The following is a 25816-nucleotide window of genomic DNA, read 5'->3' on the forward strand; positions in this document are numbered from 1 at the left end:
CCTAAGTAGGTAGGTAGTAGGTAGCTAGGTCAACGAGAAGTCCCGTTGCCCTAGAACTATGAAATTTGGCAAGTAATATTGTTTTACATTATAAGTACAGGGAATAATCCGAAAACTATAAATTTGTAAAAAATAAAAAAATCAATAACTAAATTTGTAAATAACGCTCGGTGGGCGAGTCCGACTTGCATTTTTTTATAGTCCTATTTGACAGACGTGTTTGATAGGAATGAGGCAGGTGCATGGAATGGTGAGAGCTGGTGAGTTCATAAAAATCAATATTTGGGGACAATCTTACACTGGTTGACCTAGCCCCAAATTAAGCAAAGTTTGTACTATGAGTACTAGGCGACGATATATACATACGTGTATAGATAAATACATACTTAGGTACATAGTTACTTTATTTACTATTTAACTTTACTTGTAACAAAGTAAAAATCTAATTAAATCCTTCAAGTCAGTTTTACCTATTTCTTATAAAACCATATCGATCTGAAATTTTGTTGATAAGAAAAGTCTGCAGAGATTTTGACAGCACAAGGTCAATCTCGAGAAGTCTATTAGTAGAGTTAGACCAAGAAAAGTCTGCATAGATGTTGAGAGCACACCAGTGCAGGTGTTATTTTAAACGTCAAACTTCTATGAAATTATGACATATAAATAACACTGGCACTGGTGTGCTCTCCTCTCAACATCTCTGCAGAGTTTTCTTGGTCGAACTCTACTAATAGACTTCTCGAGATTGACCTCAGATGATTCACTTTACTACATAAAGTTATAAAGTGTCTTTATAAAAAATAAAATTTTGGCATTATTCCTGGATTAAATATTTCCCTTTTGGTCAATTGAATACAGTCAGTTGTTGTTTGTTTAAATTTTTTTCCAAAACCTTTGGCACGGATACGGCATAATTATGATTTCCTCTTTCTTTGGCGTATTCTAGTGTTCTGTTTTCATTACTGTAGAGTCTACAGCCCATACAACCATTTCCAGTCGCCGTTACGACGCGGTGTTGACACATCTTGTGTCGACACCGTCTGTTTCGGTCACAATTCCAGTCGCAGAGTCGTCGCCGTGTCGACACAGTTACCAGAAATGGGGAAGGGTCGACACATGACACAAAGTGACATAAAGTGTGGTCACCGTGTGCACACATTGTTTCGACTTTGCGACTACTTTATGCCAAAATCATTCGTTCATTCGTTCATTTTGTTCCTGTCAAATGGAAACTGTCAGATGGAAAAATAGTTAAATAAAAATAAGTGACATTAATACGCCATCTATACAACGGATTACAAGACGTAATTATATATTGTTTGCATTTATATTACAATAGGACTTAAATTATTATGGGGAATTAAACTGCTCGAGTGATTTGATAAACTAAGTGTAATATAATCGACGCGCCACCACATTGTTTTAGTTTAGCCGGAAATGAAATTGTTTACTTCTCAGTGCCTGTGTTCATAACTATATTATTTGAAGCATTTTTAGTACTTCGATGCGTATACTATACTTTAATAACGGAAATAACGCTTTACATACTACGAAACTTGTTAATTATGATGTATAAATATGGTTTAAGGCTGAGAAATATTGCAGTCACAAAGTAGTTGCAATGTTTCGACTTTGTGTCGACTCTGTGTTGACACATGACACACGCTGTCAAAAGTAATAACAAAGTTACTGGTATGTTACTGGATTTGCAAAATGGCTCCTTGTGTTGATTTGTTTTCAGATATTCTCAAAGTGTAAAAATGCCGTGGTCAGAGATGGGCATTAATCGATTAACTGTTTATTCGACTAATTAATGGAATAAAAAAAGTTAATTCTCAAATTTTAATCGCGATTAGTGTAGTCGACCTAACATAGATTGAAATTGAATTAATCTGAATATTAATCGAATAAATTATCGATTAAATCTCGATTGAAAGTTGACAGGGGGCCATTTTTGTACGTAAAAATAATAGAAATGTCTTGCATGCAGATGGTAGCAAAACACTTTGTCATAAAAGTCGAGATGGGTGTCGATATATAGGTTTTAGGGAGTGCCGATTTCGAAAATAATGACCGTTTTGGAATCCGAAATGGCGGCCATGCACTGTATCATAAAAGTCGTCATGGATGTCGTTTTATACGTTTTAGGGGGCCCCAATCCAAAATGGCGGCCATGCACTATGCCATAAAAGTCGTCATGGGTGTCGTTTTATAGGTTTTAGGGGGCGCAGATTTCGAAAATGATGACCATTTTGGATTCCAAGATGGCGGCCATGCACTATGTCATAAAAGTCGTCATGGATGTCGTTTTATAGGTTTTAGGGGGCCCCGATTTAGAAAATGATGACCATTTTGAAATTCAAAATGGCGGCCATGCACTATGTCATAAAAGTCGTCATGGGTGTCGTTTTATAGGTTTTGGGGGGCGCAGATTTAGAAAATGATAACCATTTTGGATTCCAAAATGGCGGCCATGCACTATGTCATAAAAGTCGTCATGGGTGTCGTTTTATAGGTTTTAGGGGGCGCAGATTTCGAAAATGATGACCATTTTGGATTCCAAGATGGCGGCCATGCACTATGTCATAAAAGTCGGCATGGATGTCGTTTTATAGGTTTTAGGGGGCCCCGATTTAGAAAATGATGACCATTTTGAAATCCAAAATGGCGGCCATGCACTATGTCATAAAAGTCTTCATGGGTGTCGTGTTATAGGTTTTGGGGGGCGCAAATTTAGAAAATGATGACCATTTTGGATTCCAAAATGGCGGCCATGCATTATGACATAAAAGTCGTCGTGGGTGTCGTTATATAGGTTTTAGGGGGCGCAGATTTCGAAAATGATGACTATTTTGGATTCCAAGATGGCGGCCATGCACTATGTCATAAAAGTCGTCATGGATGTCGTTTTATAGGTTTTAGGGGGCGCAGATTTCGAAAATGATGACCATTTTGAAATCCAAAATGGCGGCCATGCACTATGTCATAAAAGTCGTCATGGATGTCGTTTTATAGGTTTTGGGGGGCGCAGATTTCGAAAATGATAACATTTTCAATTTCAAAATGGCGGCAATGCACTACGTCATAAAAGTCGTCATGGATATCGTTTTATAGGTTTTAGGGGGCGCAGATTTCGAAAATAATGACTATTTTGGATTCCAAGATGGCGGCCATGCACTATGTCATAAAAGTCGTCATGGATGTTGTTTTATAGGTTTTAGGGGGCGCAGATTTCGAAAATGATGACCATTTTGGAATCCAAAATGGCGGCCATGCAGTATGTCATAAAAGTCGTCATGGCTGTCGTTTTATAGGTTTTAGGGAGCGCAGATTTCGAAAATAATAACTATTTTGGAATCCAAGATGGCCGCCATGCACTATGTTAAAAGTCGTCATGGATGTCGTTTTATTGGTCATGGACATCAATTTCGAAATCTGCACACCTGTTTCAAATAAGGTATCGGTAGATGCATCCTAGTAAGGGCCAGTTGCACCAACCACATTTGACAGACTGATCAACGTCAGCCGGCGCGCCCCGGCACTTTACTATGAAACTTTCCATACATAAAAATTTAGCGAACTCTTTAACGATACGAACAGTTTGGTGCAACCGACCCTAAGTCAACAACATCTATATCTACTATCGAAATGTACTTTTGATAGTACTTATGTAGTAGTACGAAATGTAATCTGAAAGGAATCAAGTAATATATATTCCTGTACCTAATGAAGAATCGACATTGATTTCTATTACTAGTAATTGTAGTATTCGAAAAATTGATTCCTGATTCCTCAAATGGAATTGTACTTGGTAATTCGGTATTGTTAGATTACAAAGTAATCTAGGAATCGGTAATCAGATTACAAAGTAATTTCAAGTAATCGTGGAATCAGGAATCAATTACGAAATGCCCATCTCAGACTAAGTAGCACTGCATTCAATTGATCTGTTTGGCGAACCGCGAGTTCACAGTTCGGGGCGAACTACTATATGTATAGGTTTTAGGGTGTGCAGAATTCGAAAATGAACACCATTTTGGAAACCAAGATGTCTACCGTACACTTTGTCATAAAAGTCGTCATGGATCTCGATTTATAGGTATTAGGGAGTGGAGAATTCGAAAATTATGTTTATTCCGTTTTAGAATCTAAGATGTCTGCCGTGCACGTTGGTCATGGTCATCATTTTCGAATTCTGCTCTTCCTAACACCTATAAATCAACATCCATGACGGGTCATATGACAAAGTGCACGGCAGACATCTTGGAATCCAAAATGGTCATCATTTTCGAATTCTGCACTCACTTAAACCTATAAAACGATTTCCATGACGACTTTTATGACAAAGTGCACGGCAGTTATCTTGGATTCCAAACTGGTCATCATTTTCGAAATCGGCACTTCCTAAAACCTATAAAACGATATTCATGACGACTTTTATGACAAAATACGTAGCCGCCATCTTGGATTATAAAATGATCATCGTTTTCGAATTCTGCACTCCCTAAAACCTATAAATCGACATCCGTGACGACGCAAGTTATCTTTATTTTCAGATCTAACAAATTGCTACAGAATACAAAGGACAAAAAAGAAGCGAGGAGGTAATGAAACAAGCAAAAATACAGATGATTCCTCGACGCAATTGGGTGATTCTTAAATTGTGTCCAGATTTTTTTGTCATAAAAGTTTTTATTTTTCACATATTACTCTCACAAGTTCCGTGACATTTCGACCTTGTAATTTTTTAAGTAAATGTTTTTGTTTATCTATGAGGATCTCACTAGACTAATATAGTCAAGGTATGTTTATATTTGATGATTGAAATAGTAACGCAAAAAAAATATATATTTGTGTCTTATATTCCTGCCGAAGACTTTTATTTTACCTTTTCCTTCTACACAAGTTTGGCCAAGTAATAAGAATTTAGGGCTCTCATTTTTATTTTGACTTCTACAACAGTAAACCTACGAGGCCATGTTTGGTATCGTTTTCGTATAAATTCGCAGTACCAAATTTAGTTAAGGTATCACATTGACACCATTCCGAAGTAAAAACATATAAACATATTAAAATACTTTCTTTTAAACTCCTCTTCACGCTTAAACTGCTGAACAGTTTTAATTTAAATTTGGTACACATATATTTTGAGTCCCGAGACAGGACATAATAAGTTATCTCAAAAATCATCCTTTAAAGGTGTGAAATGAGGTGTAGGGGGGAATTCAGAATTGACTTCTTGAAGTTAATACTGTTTAAGTTTAGGTTTGAAGTCATGTTTTTTTATCATTTTTAACTAAATCAAAGATGTAGACCATCCCAAATTTCATATAAATCGGTTCAGCGGTTATTGATTTCCCGTACAAATTTCCACGCCACTTTTCACACCTTCAAAAGATGATTTTGGTTATAAGATCTATCCTATGTCCTGTTCCGGGACGCAAACTATTTCTATACCAAATTTCAACGAAATCGGTTCAGCGGTTAAGCGTCAAGAGGAGTTTCAAAAAAACCGGCCAAGTGCGAGTCGGACTCGCGTATTAAGGGTTCCGTACATTAAGTCCGACTCGCGCTTGACTGCACATTTCTAATAGGTTTTCCTGTCATCTATAGGTAAAGAACTATTTTGTGTATTCAGACGGACATACATACAGACGCACGAGTGATCCTATAAGGGTTCCGTTTTTTCCTTTTGAGGTACGGAACCCTAAAAAGATTTTTTTTTATTTTGTGGAATGGTGTCAATGTGATATCTTAAATGGATTCAGCACCCCAGATTTATACGAAAACGATACCAAACACGGCCTAGCACCTTCACTGATATAGATATATCAAGATAAAATTGAGAGCCCAAAATAAACTTTCAAGAGCGGATATCTCAAAAACTATTCACCATATCGAAAAATTAAATTAACTTTCATTTTGTATAAGTGGCCATGTCGCTGAGATGCATAGTTTCCGAGATATAATCGAAAAACCGGAAAATGGGACCTTCAAAGCCCCCTCTCTCCCCCCCGCTCAAGGGCTACGGCCGGGGACTTTTGATATGTTCACCTCCTAACTTGTCAAACCGAGTTACGGAGTCAAAAATTGTGTTCCGAGCATTTCCCTCTACAACTTTTGGAGCATTCGTTGCCTGACCTAAGTAGCTTATTGCATTTCTTTAAAAACTTTTCTGTAAAAGGTTGACGGGTGTTGGGTGTTTATATGGTTTCGGTCGATTATTATCATTTGCATTGCCCATGATGACTTACTAGAATTACGAGCACACGAGACACTAATAGTAGTTTGACAAACCTTGGTTTTCAAGAGGTATTTTATATTGACATTTGCTGTCACAAATTTGCTGTCAGATTTAGTCGCAAACCGCACGCAAAGTGCACACAAATGTGTCGACACCTTGTTACGGAAAAGTGTAGACACGGCGACGACACTTTGTTTCGAAACAATTCTAGACACATTGTGTGGACTCTGTTACGACACATCTGACATTTAGTTACCACTTTGTGATTCTGCGACTGGAATGGTTATATGGGAGTGTAGACAATACAGATAATTTTAATTGTTTTAACAACACTTTTTCTTTAAACTTAAATTTCACAGACTTTTCACCTTTGACAGGAATATTGCTAAGCAAATTTGTTTTCTATGTATGTCTTTAAACAAGGTACCTTTTATATAACTATGTAACTAATTTCTAACCTGAATCGCAAATTATGTTGGGAGATACTTGTTTTACCATTGTAATAAACTAATTCGCAGTTACGAACATCTACGCTAAACTCAAGTATCGCGGTCATCTATATGAATTACAAGTATCTCTGTTTAGTTACTTGTCTTTAGCGTAGAAATGGGACATATACTTGAATTTAGCGTATTAGAATACAGGGTCAAAAAAAAATACTCGGATTTTAAAAACATTAATATTTTGAAAACTACACATTATTTTACAATAATTTTTTTGGTGAAAGATGCGCCTGAAATTGTAGATTCCGAAAATCCAAAAAAAAAAAGTTTTTGAAAATTTTCGAGTTACTTGTTTTCTGCTTAGGGCAGCCGACGTGCCGTCGGTTCTTTGAACTCGAACGGTGTAAAAGTTTTTCACTCGTCTTTAATATGCATATATAGTTACTTTGTAACCACAGTAATTTTAACTTCGAAGAGAACATTCGTAGTGTCTTGAAACACGAATCAAATATTTGTTAGACTACTAGTTCGCCTGGCACAGAGACCTTGCGATATATATGGAGGCATATGAATATGAATAATATATGAATATAGGTTTAAATATGCATTTCATGCATCCCATTAACCAACGCAAAAAGGGATTCTTAAGTTGCATTGGGGATTTTACTATTTATTGTGACTAGCTGACGGATACTGAATATATATTAATATATTTTTACTAGTAGAATATGTGTCCAGTACATGTGTCTGGTAGCGGAATCTGTCAATACTTTTAAGTATGTAATTATGTAGGTACCTATATCCCTGGCTATAATTGTGTCTAGTGAAAGATTCCTAAAATTGGGAATGTTTCCACTTAAAATTTTCTATAAAGAACTAGCCCATGATCGGTACCAAACATTACCACAAAATTAAGTTTTTTTAAATTGCACATTTTGTAGTTGTTGCAGATAAATAATGGGTCGAAAAGTGACGGTGGCGTCTTGCACGCTCAACCAATGGGCTCTCGACTTCGAGGGGAACCTGAGTCGGATCCTGCAGTCCATCCAGGAGGCCAAGGAGATGGGGGCGCTTTATCGGACGGGGCCGGAGCTAGAGATATGGTAACTAGTAGTCTTCATAGCTTCATACTTTATTGGAATGGAAGTCCGCATGAAAAACAGAGTTAGATTAGTATTTTGAGAAGATCGGGCAGCTAAAAAAGAAGACTTGGGTCGACCGAATGGATGCCGTCCTGCAGGTCACTATAAGTATCGGTGGGCGGATAGAGTGGAGGTAGATCTCCGTCGGCGAAAGCAGGCATGAAGCCGCGCAGAACCGTGCAAAATGGCGTGCTCTTGTGTTGCAAGTCAAGACTCACTTTGGACCATGGCGCCGCGCTAGCCAAGTAAATACCTAAGTACATATAGGGTAGGGACATTTTCAGGAATAGGCTTGTGCCACATGATATTAATCGAATCTGTTTTTGTGATGATGGAATATCTGAATGGAGCCTGCATTAAAGCAAATAACAATCAAAGTAGAATGTCTTTTTAGGGCACTAAACTCAACACACCGTAGACAAAATGGCGGCGCGGTTATTTTATGTGAAAATGTATAAAATCCAGTGGTATGTTTTACTTTCATTTTGTAAAACAAACAAAAAAGTTTCCTAACTAGCCAAAGCAATATTTTGGACAGAGCTACCGAAACCCTTATAGTGACGGTCAATTATTTCAGTGGCTACAGTTGCGAGGATCATTTCCACGAGCCAGACACCTACCTGCACAGCTGGCAAGTCCTGGCCGAGCTGCTGAAGTCCCCCACATGTAAAGACATGCTCATTGACGTGGGCATGCCGGTGCAGCACAGGAACGTGTCGTACAACTGTCGCGTGGCGTTCTTCAATAAGAAGATACTGCTGATCAGACCAAAGATGATGTTGTGCGAAGACGGAAACTATAGGGAGTCGAGGTGGTTCTCTTGTTGGACTAAAGTGAGTTGATATTTCTTATGATAAGTCGTTTGTGTTGATATTACTTTATAGGCCCCGTGCATGAACTATAGGGGACTGCATAGGAGGCGTCAAATTTTTGACGCGAGGCGTAAATGTGTCGTTTATGCTTCCGATGTAGCCTACAAGATGGCAGAACCTACTATGCATAAGGAAACGTACCGACGAGAACGGCAGTTAAATAGAAGCATGTGCACATATGTTTCCGATTCAGGCCACAAGATGGCAGACCCTCCAATGCGCACGGTCCCGAAATACCACGACATTTTTAAATAATCATCAAATTTAAGTATTCTTTGTTTTTGCCATACGAAACGGTTAAACCTGTTCATCATATCATACCACGCGTCATGACGCGTTGACGCTTTGTTAAACGACGTCTTTTTGGCGCATAGGCAATTAATTAATATGGGTTCAGTAGTAGCTAGATATAGAACCTCGTATGCCAAATTGAACAAGCGAGTAAAACGATTCGGAAAAAACACGCGTACAGCTTTTGTTGTTAACTGACACTACCGGTTTTGAAATAATCATAATATGAGTGTTATTTGTAAAGGAGCGCCAAGTTGAAGACTACTATCTTCCGAGAATGATAACAACCATCACTAACCAAAGTACTGTTCCTATCGGCGACGCTGTGATTGCTACTAAAGACACCTGCATCGGGTTTGAAATTTGCGAGGAGCTATGGAATCCACAAAGGTACTTATGTTTTAGCGTTTAAGACCTCCAGAACTATTTTGGAAATATTAAATTCAAGTCATCCAGAAAGAAAATACATAATGCCTATTCGTTTTGATTTAGTGCTTTGACTTATATGTATATTTTTTTGTTTGTTCTGTTATAAGAGGTGTGCTCGTTAAAATTAGGTTTCTGACTATTTTATACAAAGAAAGGTGACTTTTAAGTACTTTTTTTACTTTGTCGAGATACGACTTCAAGTATTGTATACTTGCGTGAAAAAACACAACGATAAGTTGTACATTCATATAAGTTGAAATTATAGACGAAAGTACAATTTCAATCGACAGAAAACACGGAGCCATTCTGGTAAGATAAAAATACAATAAAAGGGTCAAAGGTTATATCCAGTATTTTGGACGTTGCCGATTGAATCGAGAATTTTCTGTACGTCCATAATCACAGCACACAAACCATTAATCTATCTACTAATATTTTAGCCGTCACATCGCGCTCGGCCTGGACGGCGTAGAGATCATAGCGAACGGTTCAGGGAGCTACATGGAGCTCCGCAAGGCCTACGTGACCGTGGACCTGGTTAAGAGCGCAACCTTCAAGAGCGGAGGGGCGTACCTGTTCAGCAACCTCCGGGGCTGCGACGGACAGAGGATCTATTTCAACGGGTGCTCCTGTGTGGCCTTGAATGGACAGATTGTCAGTCGTGGGCTACAGTTTGCTTTGGTTGACGTTGTAAGTTTTTTTCGATTAATTGGTTCAGTCTCTGTAAACTTTACGGCTAATTGTATGGTACCTATGCCGCAGATTATAGAGTTCTATTATCTATGAGCTTGTCAAATATTGATTGATTGTATAAGATGTGTATCTGTATATTCTGGGACAAATTCATGCTTTGAATTTGACAGCTGTTGTAGATGGCGATTAACAATCCAGTCACTCATAACAAAACAAAACATGGCAGTACAGTGCCATCTAGCTGTTTTATGGGACATATTTTTGAGTAACTTCTAAGGAACCATATTTTTACACTTGACTGTACCTAGTTTATGTGACTGCAACATAATGAAAGGCATTAAAATACGAGTGTGGATTTATGAAACGAGCTAAAAGCGAGTCAGAGAGCAGAGAGAAACATCAAACCAGTGTTTTAATGCCTAATTATATACAGTTACATACACTGCTTATCTATATAGGTTTCCCATGGGACCGATATGAAAATCGTGTAAAAAAAACATAGCCCTGGGCTTATACGTTTCGTCTCCTTCGAGCCATCAAGGTGTTTATAATTTTTTCGTTCGTGATTGTGTGGTAAGTCCCAAGGGGAAATTTGTTTAGTATGACCATCTCAACACATTTTTGACTTTCAGGAGGATCACGACCCCAAAATCACCCCGTAGGTAAATAACATTATTTATTCAGTGCTTTAAAATGCATTTATTTTTCAGGAAGTAGTGGTAGCAACGATAGACCTGGAAGACATCCGGTCATACCGAACACAGATCCGCTCCCGTTCGCATCTCGCCGCTTCTAACCCGCCGTTCCCGCGAATCACCGTGGACTTCGCGCTGTCGGATGACGATGACGCCTTCCTGACCACAAGTCCCCCTATTGATTGGAAGTATTTGACGCCGGAAGAAGAAATTGAGCTCGGTGAGTACAGTCAGCGTCAAAAGGAACGGATCAGACTACGCGACAAAATTATTAATTCTCTAATACATACATACATAATACGTTACGCGCAGGGAAGACGACGCGATGGACCTCTTGTTGTTCAGGGCAGAGTGGATGGCACAAGAGCCAGATTGCGGCCTTCAATGCGATGGACCGACCAAGTTAAAAGCTCTCACCGGGTCACCTTAGAATCTGTGCGTGCGGAATGCAATAAATAGAGAAGCATGGCGGGAAACAAAGAAAAAGGCCTTACAACGATCTCAATGACCACGACTGCTCTGACAAGAGTATCCGACTAAGAAGAAGAAGAGAATACGTACATAGCTTAGGGTGGTATTCCATCTGTCCAGTATCTTTATCCAATGACATTGCGTATCTTTATCTCATTAAGCAAAATGTGAGACAAAATACACATTGGACAGGTGGAATACCACCCTTAATAAAAACGCGTAAGTACCATAAATGTATGTGTTGTTGTTTGTTTGATGCAGGTCCAGCGTGCTGGCTGTGGGACTACCTGCGTCGTTCGGGGCAGGGTGGGTTCTTCCTCCCGTTGAGCGGCGGCGTGGACTCGACCAGCACGGCCTGCATCGTGTTCTCCATGTGCACGCAGATATGCGACGCCATACAGAAAGGAGGTACCGTCCTTACAATTTCTCTTGAGAACAATGGTACCAACTAGAAAGCATACCCTTTCAAACAAAAACAGGAATCGGTCTCATCATCTACTAGAAACCGGTGAACATACTTTGAAAAGTAAAGATCCCGACGAATGGAGACTCTTCTTATTTTTTTGAAGCCGGTTAATAATTAAATAAATAAATTGCATTCACACAATTTACAACTTCAACAAACATGTAATCACTTATCAAATATTTTGTTGTGTTCTTTAACTATACATATATGAATTATAAACTGAAACAGATGTTATACATATTAAAGAAAAACTGACGAAGCCTCCCACTGGTGCAGTCTTTCTAAGATGTCATGTGTAGTCGAGAGATTGGGACGGGTTCCGCCGTGACGGGGGCGAAGTGGCCACGAGCTGCACGAGGTGGCGTTAGCCGCAATATCTAAAGACGCCGGTTTGTATTCGGGCCTCCGCCACTCGAGGGCTTCGAGGAGGAGGGCTTCGTTACTTTTTCTTTAGTATGTGACATCTATTCCAGTTTATAATCTGACCCGATTTACTTTCAGAAAGCCAAGTGTTATACGACGTACGGAAGATTCTCTGCCAGGCCGACTACACACCGTCCGACCCCATGGAGCTGTGCAATAGACTACTCGTCACTTGTTACATGGCCACAGAGAACTCCAGCCAGGAAACTAAACAGAGAGCTTCACAGGTACATACAATACAAGTTCCCTTTATTGCACACCTCTGTCAGGCCGACTACACGTCATCCGACCTCATGGAACTGTGCAATAGACTACTCGTCACTTGTTACATGGCCACAGAGAACTCCAGCCAGGAGACTAAACCGAGAGCTTCACAGGTACATACAATACAAGTTCCCTTTATTGCACACCTCTGTCAGGCCGACTACACGTCATCCGACCTCATGGAACTGTGCAATAGACTACTCGTCACTTGTTACATGGCCACAGAGAACTCCAGCCAGGAGACTAAGGGATCATCCATTAATTACGTCACACGAATTTCTAGGTTTTTTTACCCCTCCCCCCTCCTTGTCACACTTGGTCACATTTTGCAAACCCATCCCCCCCTAGTGTGACGTCACATTTTAGGCAATTTTGTTTTCAACGAAATCGACAATATTAACTCGGCATGAATTTTTAATATAAAAATATTTTTGATATATAAATATTAGTAATTTTATAACACAACGAAAGTTACATCCAAAATCTCATTATTTAACTGTACAGCGAATAAAAAAATATAAATTAATTTTCGGTTACTGATGAAGTTAAAGTGACATCACAATGTTTGTGACTCCCCCCTCCCCCATGTCACAACATGTCACATTTTCTTGACCCCCTCCCTGCCCCTAAACGTGTGACGTAATTAATGGATGACCCCTAAACAGAGAGCTTCACAGGTACATACAATACAAGTTTTCTTTATTGCACACCTCTGTCAGGCCGACTACACGTCATCCGACCTCATGGAACTGTGCAATAGACTACTCGTCACTTGTTACATGGCCACAGAGAACTCCAGCCAGGAGACTAAACAGAGAGCTTCACAGGTACATACAATACAAGTTCCCTTTATTGCACACCTCTGTCAGGCCGACTACACGTCATCCGACCTCATGGAACTGTGCAATAGACTACTCGTCACTTGTTACATGGCCACAGAGAACTCCAGCCAGGAGACTAAACAGAGAGCTTCACAGGTACATACAATACAAGTTCCCTTTATTGCACACCTCTGTCAGGCCGACTACACGTCATCCGACCTCATGGAACTGTGCAATAGACTACTCGTCACTTGTTACATGGCCACAGATAACTCCAGCCAGGAGACTAAACATAAGAGCTTCACAGGTACAGTCACCTGCAATAATATGTTACTCTTCGAAGGCCGCAAAAATATGTGACACGCTCTTATGGCTTTACAAATAAGATCGTGTCAGATATTTTTGCGGCCTTCGTTGTGTAACATATTATTGCAGGTGACTGTACATACAATACAAGTTCCCTTTATTGCACACCTCTGTCAAGCCGACTACACGTCATCCGACCTCATGGAGTTTGTGCAATAGACTACTCGTCACTTGTTACATAGCCACAGAGAACTCCAGCCAGGAGACTAAACAGAGAGCTTCACAGGTACATACAATACAAGTTCTCTTTATCGCACACCGCTGTCAATAGACTACTCGTCACAGAGAACTCCACCCAGGAGACTAAACAGAGAGCGTCATAGGTACACTAAGCCCCTTACAACGAGGAACTAAGTACAACCCGCCTGTTTTTATCTCTATTGCACTTTACTATTTCGCTCGCTCAGTGTCAATGGCCTCCGGCATCATGAGCGGGAGAGCAATCTAATTATGCGCGTGGGGTAGATATGGGAACAGGCGAGTCAATATTATAAATCACATTTTCTTGTCACGCGAGTGACTAAAAATACGCGAGCTAAACCGTAAAATTAGCTTACATTTTTGCGTCTCACAATTTGCTATAGTTCGTTTTTTTTAGCATTAGAAATAAGGTAAACAATCTTGATGTGTCTTTTAATTGATAAACACATTTTAAAAATAAGTTACGGCAAATATGTAACAATTATGAATCTAATACGATCATTTATATTCTTCTGCTTTCATAAGTAATAGTTACTGATTTTTAAAAAGCGTTTTTCTATTAAAACACATGTCAAGATCGCTTACCTTCTTTCAAGTTCTTTCTAATGCTAAAAAAAACGAACTATAAATGAGAGAGTGAGACGCAATGACATTGGACAAAGAAATTGGACAAATGGAATACAACCCTTAATTTTAAATTGGATTTACGTTTGCGTATGTTTCAGTTAGCAAGTCAAATAGGCAGCTACCACTTCCCGATCACGATCGACGCGGCCGTGAGCGCCGTGCTGGGCATCTTCACCGCCGCCACCGGGCTCGTGCCCAAGTTCCGCGCCGCCGGCGGCTGTCCGAGGCAGAACCTCGCCTTGCAGAACATACAGGTGAGAATGGACCTTATATGAAACGCGTGACGGTCGCTATTAGTGCGGCACACTACTAAACTACTAAATATAAATTATAAACTGTAATAAATGTCATATACTAAAGAAAAAGTCACTATTTAAGTCCACCGGTGGCCGAGGCCGAAATCGAACCGGCGTCTTCAGCTTACGCGGCTAACTACCTAACCTAACATAACCTAACGTAGTCAGAACGGTAGCCGTCACTTTGTCTTTAGTACATATATTATATGACATCTATTTCAGTCTATAATATAATACCAATATTATTATTATTATTGTGGTGTTGTGGGCCTTTGAGTGTCGCATCGACCAGCATTGATCTATTGTGACGGCCCTTTAAAGTTCATTACTAATGCCCGTTGCATCCAGAAAGTTCCAGATTCTTTGGGCCGTAATGTTCTAACCTAATAATACCAATAACATCATCACATATTCCAGGCACGTCTCAGAATGGTACTGTCATATCTATTCGCTCAACTGATGCTCTGGGTGCGCGGCCGGCCCGGCGGCCTGCTCGTGCTGGGCTCCTCGAACGTGGACGAGGCGCTGCGGGGCTACATGACCAAGTACGACTGCTCCAGCGCGGACATCAACCCTATCGGAGGCATTTCCAAGACGGATCTGAAGGCGTTCCTGTTGTATGCTAAGAGTCGGTGAGTCCAGGGTTGGTGTTGGCACGTCTTAGAATGGTGCTGTACTATTCGCCCAACTGATGCTCTGGGTGCGAGGCCGGCCCGGCGGCCTGCTAGTACTAGGCTCCTCGAACGTGGACGAGGCGCTGCGGAGCTACATGACCAAGTACGACTGCTCCAGCGCGGACATCAACCCTATCGGAGGCATTTCCAAGACGGATCTGAAGGCGTTCCTGTTGTATGCTAAGAGTCGGTGAGTCCAGGGTTGGTGTTGGCACGTCTTAGAATGGTGCTGTACTATTCGCCCAACTGATGCTCTGGGTGCGAGGCCGGCCCGGCGGCCTGCTAGTACTAGGCTCCTCGAACGTGGACGAGGCGCTGCGGAGCTACATGACCAAGTACGACTGCTCCAGCGCGGACATCAACCCTATCGGAGGCATTTCCAAGACGGATCTGAAGGCGTTCCTGTTGTATGCTAAGAGTCGGTGAGTCCAGGGTTGGTGTTGGCACGTCTTAGAATGGTGCTGTACTATTCGCCCAACTGATGCTCTGGGTGCGAGGCCGGCCCGGCGGCCTGCTAGTACTAGGCTCCTCGAACGTGGACGAGGCGCTGCGGAGCTACATGACCAAGTACGACTGCTCCAGCGCGGACATCAACCCTATCGGAGGCATTTCCAAGACGGATCTGAAGGCGTTCCTGTTGTATGCTAAGAGTCGGTGAGTCTAGGGTTGGTGTTGGCACGTCTTAGAATGGAGCTGTACTATTCGCCCAACTGATGCTCTGGGTGCGAGGCCGGCCCGGCGGCCTGCTGGTGCTGGGCTCCTCGAACGTGGACGAGGCCCTGCGGGGCTACATGACCAAGTACGACTGCTCCAGCGCAGACATTAACCCTATCGGGGGCATTTCCAAGACGGATCTGAAGGCGTTCCTCTTGTATGCTAAGAGTCGGTGAGTCCAGGGTTGGTGTTGGCACGTCTTAGAATGGTGCTGTACTATTCGCCCAATTGATGCTCTGGGTGCGAGGCCGGCCCGGCGGCCTGCTGGTGCTGGGCTCCTTGAACGTGGACGAGGCGCTGCGGGGCTACATGACCAAGTACGACTGCTCCAGCGCGGACATTAACCCTATCGGGGGCATTTCCAAGACGGATCTGAAGGCGAATCTAAATTTGCATCAAATCACTTTGCCACTTTTGTCAGGCCTATGGAACTCTCCGCGCGAGCTCGGATTTATACCTACGATTCTGCTCCCGTTCACGGTAGAAAAGCAAGCCAGTTGGTTGCCACACGCGATCACGCACGCACGTCACCGCGCGCCACGCTGACAATTTTTACGATAGTTACAAGCTACGTAGGTACTATTGAATTACTTTAATTAAACATGTAGTGTTTATTACGACAAATGTACCTATAGTTAGTTAGATATCTATTTGAAATAGGTAGCTAACTTGGTAAATATTCATTTTATCGACAGTAAGATCTTAATTTTACACCGGAAAATAGGTACTCATTTATTATGCTCTGGTTATCTTATAATGAATTGCCTGTAATCATGGGTTCTCTATTATTTTTCTTTATTGCGTAACATTAATCTACATATATCTGATTTTAAATTACACGAAGTTTTAAAACTAATTCTTTCTGGGTTCATTGCGTGGTTTATAGACGGCGTAAACACTGCAGTCACTGCAGGGACATATAACCTTTTAAAATGAGTATTTCGCAAACACTACCCTAACCTAACGCATACATGGAATACTATAAATTATTGCAACATAACTTGCTTAAATGTAGTTATAAATAACTGGCGTTAAAACGCTATGCTGTTATATACTTTATTATGGCAAGTTCTAATGTCAGTTTGATCAATCGAATTAGAGACCGGTCTTCACACGTATAAAAATTTCTAAGCGTCGCGTCGGCAACCCTAGCGTTGTGCCGGTGCGCGCGGTGCGGGGAACGGCGCGCTGAAGGTCACTCCATTGTATTTTTGTATAGGTATCAAACCGGTAGGTATTTGCGTTTTCTTTGAGAGATAAGTATCTGTTCGTAAGAACTATTATATAATCTGTGCTTTTGTGGAGATAAAATGCAACTTTCTCATCAGTTTTTGAAGAATAAAGATAACCTTTACGAGCTGGTGTGAAATAAATAATGTACTTATTGTAATGTACCTTGTAGTACGATCGCCCACACTGTTAACTGTACATCGGTGGACCTTATTCCTTAATGGTCTACCGATGTACAGTTAGGAATGTTGCTGTTTGTATCAGAATTGGTGAGTGTTGACTTATAAGTTTTTGAGGATAATGAGTGCCTTTCCGAGCCGGTCTTGAAAAATACGTAATCCTCAGGTTCTTCTTACCCTCGCTGTCGGAGATCCTGCAAGCGCCGCCGACGGCCGAGCTGGAGCCGCTGACAGACGGGCAGATCACGCAGACCGACGAGCAGGACATGGGCATGACGTACGCCGAGCTGTCCGAGTTCGGCCGGCTCCGCAAGGCGCAGCACTGCGGCCCGTACACTATGTTCCAGAAACTGGTGCACAAGTGGAGCGACAAGTGCACGCCGCACGAGGTTAGCTGCTTAGAAATAATGGAAAAGTGGAAAAGCTCACTGTCTTGGGCGAGACTCGAACTCGAGACTCTGGAATACCAACCCATCGCTCTGCCAACTGAGCTACCGAGACTTACCCGTTGACAGCGAGTATTTCCACCATATCCTTCTTAGTATTCACTGAGCTAAATAGACTGGGGCACACACAAATAGGTCCTAATTGTAGCCCCACCACAGACATTTGTGTTTTGTGTAATAGATGGGGCTACAATATGGGGTTCTTCAAAAAAGGAGTTTGCAGGTGTTTTTAAAGGGTCGGCAACGCGCATGTGACACCCCTGGAGTTGCAGGCGTCCATAAGCTACGGTGACTACTTATATATCCTTATTTGCCACCGACGTGGTAAAAAAAAACTCCGCCATATTTACAGGTCGCAGAGAAAGTGAAACACTTCTTCCGCTGCTACGCGATCAACCGGCACAAGATGACGATCCTGACGCCGTCGTACCACGCGGAGACGTACAGCCCGGACGACAACCGCTTCGACCACCGGCCCTTCCTCTACCGCGTGCACTGGAGCTGGCAGTTCAAGGCCATCGACGATGCGGTGAGTACAGTGCGCGTTGCTAAGACCTGTTTCCTACTGACGTCCAGTTTTTTGCGGGTACGGTTTTTTGCAGGACCCAGTCTTCTGTAGTATGCATGCAGGATCCCGCAAACATAGTCCTCGTGTGAAAGTTACTATATTAGCACCTATTTATATATTTGCATGCTACTATGTAGTTAATCATGTGTTACCTAATAACAATAGCATAAAAACCACTGTACCATGTTTATTGCAAACCATTGTCTAAATCTAATCTAAATCTATACTACTAAAACGGGATCCTGCAAAAAACCGTGCCAAAAAACTGGACGTCAGTGGGAATCAGCTCTAAGGGTGGTATTCCACCTGTCCAATGTGTTTTCTCTCACATTTTGCTTAATGAGAGAGTGAGACGCAATGACATTGGACAAAGATTGGACAAATGGAATACCACCCTAATCGTTATTACACTGTATACTTACAGATAGAAAAAGGGCGGAATTTTTTCGAAAATATTACAAGAAATATAGAGTCACGTCTAACTCTGCACAGACTTTGCAATAAAAAGGAAAATCTTTGGTTAGTTTCCAAAAAAAACGAAAGACGAACTAATTTGCAATACAAACTGGAATCCCAATAGCACAGTTCTTAGACCGCAAACGGCAACGAAAACGGTTTTCGAGCCCTGAAATGAAGAACCATATTTTTTTATTACATTGCGTTTTTTTTGTTAAGGTTACACAAATGATAAAGCAAAAGGGAGCGTTGAAAAGCGATGGCGATCGGCAAGGTAAAAGCGAGCCAGCGAAACCTACCGGCAGCGCTCCTTTCAACATTCGCGGCGATCGTAAAGGAGTTCTCATATAAACAATTATATTATTATTATTAAAAGTGGAAAACTTCACTCGAACTCGCGACACTGGATCACTAGCCCATGCTCTGCCAAATGCGCCTTAGGGAGGCGCCCTAGCGACATCTACCGTAAGAGTGTTACACTTCTGAAACGGCTACCGGTGTTCCAAGTCATATTGGAAATTTACCAGTAGGTACCTAAAAGTGTTTTTTTCCACTCTTAATTTACTTCTAAGCTTAATAGCATCGTTTGCAGACGTTTGTGCTTAAGACGTCAAAGATATGTTTACATTTTTCGCCTTATTACAAAGGAGTAAGGTGCGAAAGTGTAAACATGTCTTTGACGTCGATTGTATAAAAATTAATGATATTATTACTATAGATATGGCGTACCCTAATAACAAAAATTGGGTGTTAACAGCCTCATAACTAACAACGCGTGAAGAATTTGTTTGCGCTTAGAGGCCTTACGTAAATCCATGTTTATACAACTGGGGTGATTCAATGAACAAAATAAAATTTGGTATCTTTTAACGTCATAATATATTACATATAATGTTTTTGTCATTAAATGTATTGTGTAATGTGTACGTATACATGTACGCTTCATCATTGGCCACAGCATCTTTGAAGATGATAGTTGCAGCAACTAAAGAAGGTATTTTGAGGAGGTAGTCTACAACATAGAATTAATCCTTTGCATGATTTTTGCTTTTTGCCTTAAATGAATATATGTGTCACGTACATAATTGTTTGCTGATTAAGGGAAAAATAGTAAAAAAAATATAACATCGATTTTTACTGAGAAAACAGTGTTAAACTTTTCATAGGCTAAATCATATTTATGTAAATATATAATTGTTAGTAATAATCCAGTAACTTTCTCGAATTTTGTAACCTGGCTCTTTGGCGTCAAATCCGGTAGTTCTGATTTTTTGCAGACTTATTTATGATGTTGGCTCAATGAATAATACAAGTTTGTGACTTCGAGCGCCGAACGCAACTTTGTCAAATATCGAAAAACCCGCGAAATTTTCGGTTTTCTTTTAGATTTGGGCGATTATAACCCTAAAGGACTATAGTTCGTTTTTTTTAGCATTAGAAAGAACTTCGCAGAAGCAAGCTTATGGTTCCAAATCCGGCACTTTTAGCGGTAATAATTTGAAGTAAATTATATGTATTGACCATGCTACATTAGATAATTCAATAATTATTAACAATTAAAGAGCCTGATAAAAACTGCACGCTTGCTTCTGTGGAGTACTTTCTAATGCTAAAAAAAACGAACTATAGTTTTTGATAGTGCCTTCTCAGGACGTTTTTAAAGTGGACTAAATTTGCTACAATACGAGACTAGAATTGTCTCTGTACATCTAGTAGTTTCAGAAATAAAACCTTTCAAAATTTATATTTTTTTGTAGTTGTATTCGTAGGGTAAGTAAGTGCAGTGAGTATGCACTTTTGTCTCAGGCGATGCCGCTTGGCACAATTGTTTCTAAGGTCAAACAAAGCTGATTTGAGCCGGTAGATACGAGATCGTACCGTGCCTACCCCCCAAAAAAGGGGGGGAAATGGTCGGCTCCCCAGGTGCAATCTATGCTATATTTCTTCCTGCTCTTAGCAACTAGGGCAAGTTACATATCATTTTCATATAATTTAGGGATTCCTTATTCTATAAAGTAACACTTCAAAGCAGGCAGTCATACATTTTTTTGGAAAAATATGTAGCGGATTGAGTGACGATTTCCATAGAAATGTAATTATGGCCAAAGTCAAAGGTTAAAAATGTAAAAAAAAAAACTTAACTTGGCGTTTTAAAAGTATGAATATAATGTGCTCGTCCTTAAATTATATGAAAATGATATGTAACTTGCCCTAGTTGCTAAGAGCAGGAAGAAATATAGCATAGATTGCACCTGGGGAGCCGACCATTTCCCCCCCTTTTTTGGGGGGTAGGCACGGTACGATCTCGTATCTACCGGCTCAAATCAGCTTTGTTTGACCTTAGAAACAATTGTGCCAAGCGGCATCGCCTGAGACAAAAGTACATACTCACTGCACTTACTGGGTTATTCCCACTAGTTACCACCAAGTTCTTACCAGTGGTAACTACTGGGAATTTTTTTTCCACCTTTTACCACTGGTAACTACTGGGAAAAAAAATTCCCACTAGTTACCACAAACTCGGCTTGGTGGTAACTACTGGGAATTTTTATTCCCAGTAGTTACCACTGGTAAAAGGTGGGAATTTTTTTTCCCAGTAGTTACCACCAAAATATTGTTAGAAACTATACTAATAAAAACAGTATAAATAGTATAGTATAAATGTAGCGTGCTGTAATAAATAATTATGTGTCAGTTAGTGATTCAGTAAACTGCTTTAAAAGTGATCAAAAATATTAAAACAGTTTTACCGGTATAAGTGTAAAAACTAAAATAGAAGAGTCTCATTCTAGTTAAGTAGAAATTAACTTATTATCCTGATAAAATTTATCTTATTAACTGTAAATTGAATTACATATTTATACAAACGAACAAACAAATCAGTCAAAAACCGACAGAACTGATTTTGTTTTATTATTTACAGCTACTTCATTTCGGAATAAAAATATATTTGGGAATAAAAATTCCCAGTAGTTACCACCAAGCCGAGTTGGTGGTAACTAGTGGGATTTTTTTCCCAGTAGTTACCAGTGGTAAAAGGTGGGAAAAAAATTCCCAGTAGTTACCACTGGTAAGAACTTGGTGGTAACTAGTGGGAATAACCCCACTTACTTACCCTACGAATACAATTTCAAAAAATTATAAATTTTGAAAGGTTTTATTTCTGAAACTACTAGATGTACAGAGACAATTCTAGTCTCGTATTGTAGCAAATTTAGTCTACTTTAAAAACGTCCTGAGAAGGCACTATCAAAAACTAGTCCTTTAGGGTTATAATCGCCCAAATCTAAAAGAAAAACGAAATTTTCGCAGGTTTTTCGATATTTGACAAAGTTGCGTTCGGCGCTCGAAGTCACAAACTTGGATTATTCATTGGACCAACATCATAAACAAGTCTGCAAAAAATCAGAACTACCGGATTTGACGCAAACGCAAAATGTATAATTTTACTGTATTATAAGAGATATAAGTATGAAAAATCTTAGTAGTAATGGTACACTATTTGTGATATACCTGTGATAAAGTTTCATCATCATTATCATTTCAGCCTATATACGTCCCACTGCTGGGCACAGGCCTCCTCTCATGCGCGAGAGGGCTTGGACTATAGTCCCCACGCTAGCCCAATGCGGATTGGGGACATACTAAACATCATCAACTTCTGGGTTTTTCCAAATTTTCCGATATTTAGTCTTAAAACATATGTAATTTTTATAAATTAAAATACGGCGTAAATTTAAGTAAAAAATCGGAAAATGGATTTATGTTGAAAGTTGACAGTCTTATAAATAAATTTCAATCACCTCCAAAAGTATCTTTAATTCATAGGACAATGTTATGATGGAAATTTCCATTACCATGCAAAGAAGAGTTAAGTATTTCTAAAGGCCAGTCCAGACGGGAACAATTTTCGCCCAATTTGATTTAATTGCCTGATCAAATCAGGTGGTGTGGACGCGAAAATGAATTTAGCTCGCCGATCTCACTTGATTCAATTTTAAGATTTTGTCCGATCAAATGAAGGACACAAGACTGGCAGCCTGCCAATTTTCAACGCTATTATGCGCATTCAGGGGCATTCGAGCGCTTGAATGTCACTATAAATCTAAAATTGGTGATTAAAATGTGCACTTAGTACTTACGTGTGGACGCTACATGAGACTGACACCAATTTTTTTCCTGATCAAAAATCGGTCGATTTGATTATCCTGTCTGGACTGGCCTTAATTCTGAATGTCAAGTATATCGTCGTAACAATGTGATAAAAAGGCACAAAACATTTTTATATATTTAATTTAAAAAATGTTACTATTTACCATAATAGGGTAATTCGCCAGTAACTGGCCGCCCTAAACTAGAAATGAATTCTATTCACCTATAAACAGAATTCATTTTAGTATAAGGCGGCTAGTTAGTGAAGGCTGGCCAGTTATCGAAACCTTATACTATAATGAACTCTGTTTATAGGTGAATAGAATTCATTTGGTGGCCAATTACTAAAACCGGCCAGTTACTGGCGAATCACCCTATTACTATTATTTACGAAATGTAGAGCTTTGATTATTTTCCTAATTGACCGAAGCGAAGCGAAGGTCTACGTTTTGACTCGGGCATTTTGCTTTCGTATGTCCGGATGTTCTCCTTAGCTGCTTTGTTACTGCACACCGTTGTATGGGGACCTTGCACTTTGAGACTATGCGCTGAAACTTGGCACAGTTGATTCTTAGCTGGTCTTGAGCAGATACAGACCGGGAGACCTCGAGAGCCATGTCTCATTTAGTGGGGGGGAGGGGGGGAAGTTCGACGCCGCCGCGCTTCACTTGGAGCAACATTTCTCTAAAACTATACCTATTAGGGAATGTAATATATCATTTTCGGATAAATTAAGGATGAGGAATCTAGTTTTGGAACAAAAACAATGCACTTTCTAACAAAAAAAAAGCATAAAGTAGAAAAGACTAAAAAACGTATTTTTGATTTTTTCATAATTACCAATTTTCTTTTAAAGTATAGCAGGAATCTGAAAACAAAAAATACACTCGTAAAGCTACACTTATTACGTTTAAGAAAATATATAGTTTAATATACAAAACTGTTGATAAATGGGAGATAAAAAATAATATTAAGCGTGGGTCAGAGTGATCTCAATACAAAATATGATGAATGTGGGAAAGTTACTTATAATTTGTTCTACAATCGTTTATTTTTCTTGTTTTTCGTAAATAACTCGTAAACGGTAGCCCACAGCAAAAAAATATCTTTTACGTAAATAATCTGTTTCAGATTTCTTATAAAATAAGTACTACTGTTTTTCGGTACCATCAATATTAAAAAAAATATTGAAGGGAGAAAATAAATACTTAGGTCCCCTTTTTTAGTCATTCGTAAATAACTCGTAAACGAAGGCCAATAGCAAAACAATTTTTAGTACATGAATAATTTACATAAAATTTCCTACAAAAAAGGTCATTCGAACTTTTTCGCTAGGATCAATATTAAAAACGATATTAAAGAGAGAAAATAAATTCTAAGGTCCCCTTTTTAAATATTGATCCTAGCGAAAAAGTTTGAATAACCTTTTTTGTAGGAAATTTTATGCTAATTATTCTTGTGTTAAAATATTTTTTGCTATTGGACATCCTTTACGAGTTATTTACGAATGACTAAAAAAGAGGACCTTAGTATTTATTTTCTCCCTTCAATATTTTTTTTAATATTGACCTTAGCGAAAAAAAGGAGCACTTATTTTATAAGAAATCTTAAACAGATTATTTACGTAAAAGATATTTTTTTGCTGTGGGCTACCGTTTACGAGTTATTTACGAAATTATTAAAAAATAAACGATTGTAGAACAAATTATAAGTAACTTTCCCACATTCATAATATTTTGTATTGAGATCACTCTGGCCCACGCTTAATATTATTTTTTATCTCCCATTTATCAAGAGTTTTGTGTATTATACTATATATTTCCTTAAACGTAATAAGTGTAGCTTTACGACTGTATTTTTTGTTTTCAGATTCCTGCTATACTTTAAAAAAAAATTGGTAATTATGAAAAAATCAAAAATACGTTTTTTAGTCTTTTCTACTTTATGCTTTTTTTTTGTTAGAAAGTGCATTGTTTTTGTTCCAAAACTAGATTCCTCATCCTTAATTTATCCGAAAATGATATACTACATTCCCTAATAGGTATAGTTTTAGAGAAATGTTGCTCCAAGTGAAGCGCGGCGGCGTCGAACTTCCCCCCCTCCCCCCCACTAAATGAGACGTGGCTCTCGAGGTCTCCCGGTCTGTATCTGCTCATGACCAGCTAAGAATCAACTGTGCCAAGTTTCAGCGCATAGTCACAAAGTGCAAGGTGTCGTGCACTAACAAACTAGCTACCTCTACAGGTCGCAATTCTTAACCGATTCTCGTGAAATTTTGTGACCGAATTTTATGACTAAATAAAATTTTTTTGTCAATCCGGTTTTTGGAAATTTTTAAAAATGGCGGAGTCGTGATACCTGGCGCCTAAACAAATAGTCGTATCGATATCATAAGACTTTTTTCTTTTTGAGACATGTTTACAGAGTTAATAGCAAAAAATGCAGAAAAAAATTATCGCTGGTTTAGGCGGTATTTAGATATTTAATTTTAACTAATTTTAATTTGAGAAGGAGTAGCTAAATTTCGTCAACCCATCTAAGAACTATTTGGCTCAGTTTGTAAACGTTCGCTTTTTCTGTTTGCACAGAGGGTCTGGGTTCGATCCCCAGTAATTGTATGCTGGGATATTATAACTTTTTGTATTTTTTTACA

General features: G+C 39.6%; 1 protein-coding gene across 1 annotated transcript in view; it reads left to right on the forward strand.

Moving 5' to 3' along the window:
• The window catches only part of LOC134806613 (glutamine-dependent NAD(+) synthetase), a 43573-nt gene extending 24198 nt beyond the window's left edge, over window positions 1-19375 (forward strand). The window contains exons 2-13 of the mRNA XM_063779937.1: window positions 7638-7790; window positions 8407-8662; window positions 9237-9382; window positions 9862-10111; window positions 10825-11029; window positions 11542-11688; window positions 12248-12396; window positions 14547-14702; window positions 15162-15376; window positions 17708-17930; window positions 18340-18516; window positions 19231-19375. Of these exons, the coding sequence (XP_063636007.1) occupies window positions 7645-7790; window positions 8407-8662; window positions 9237-9382; window positions 9862-10111; window positions 10825-11029; window positions 11542-11688; window positions 12248-12396; window positions 14547-14702; window positions 15162-15376; window positions 17708-17930; window positions 18340-18516; window positions 19231-19362 (2202 nt within the window). The 5' untranslated portion in view covers window positions 7638-7644 and the 3' untranslated portion in view covers window positions 19363-19375. The remainder of the gene's footprint in view (window positions 1-7637; window positions 7791-8406; window positions 8663-9236; window positions 9383-9861; window positions 10112-10824; window positions 11030-11541; window positions 11689-12247; window positions 12397-14546; window positions 14703-15161; window positions 15377-17707; window positions 17931-18339; window positions 18517-19230) is intronic.
• The last annotated feature ends 6441 nt before the right edge of the window (window positions 19376-25816 follow it).

This window comes from Cydia splendana, chromosome 3 (assembly GCF_910591565.1).
Source record: "Cydia splendana chromosome 3, ilCydSple1.2, whole genome shotgun sequence".
In the NCBI taxonomy this organism is placed as follows: Eukaryota; Metazoa; Arthropoda; class Insecta; order Lepidoptera; family Tortricidae; genus Cydia; species Cydia splendana.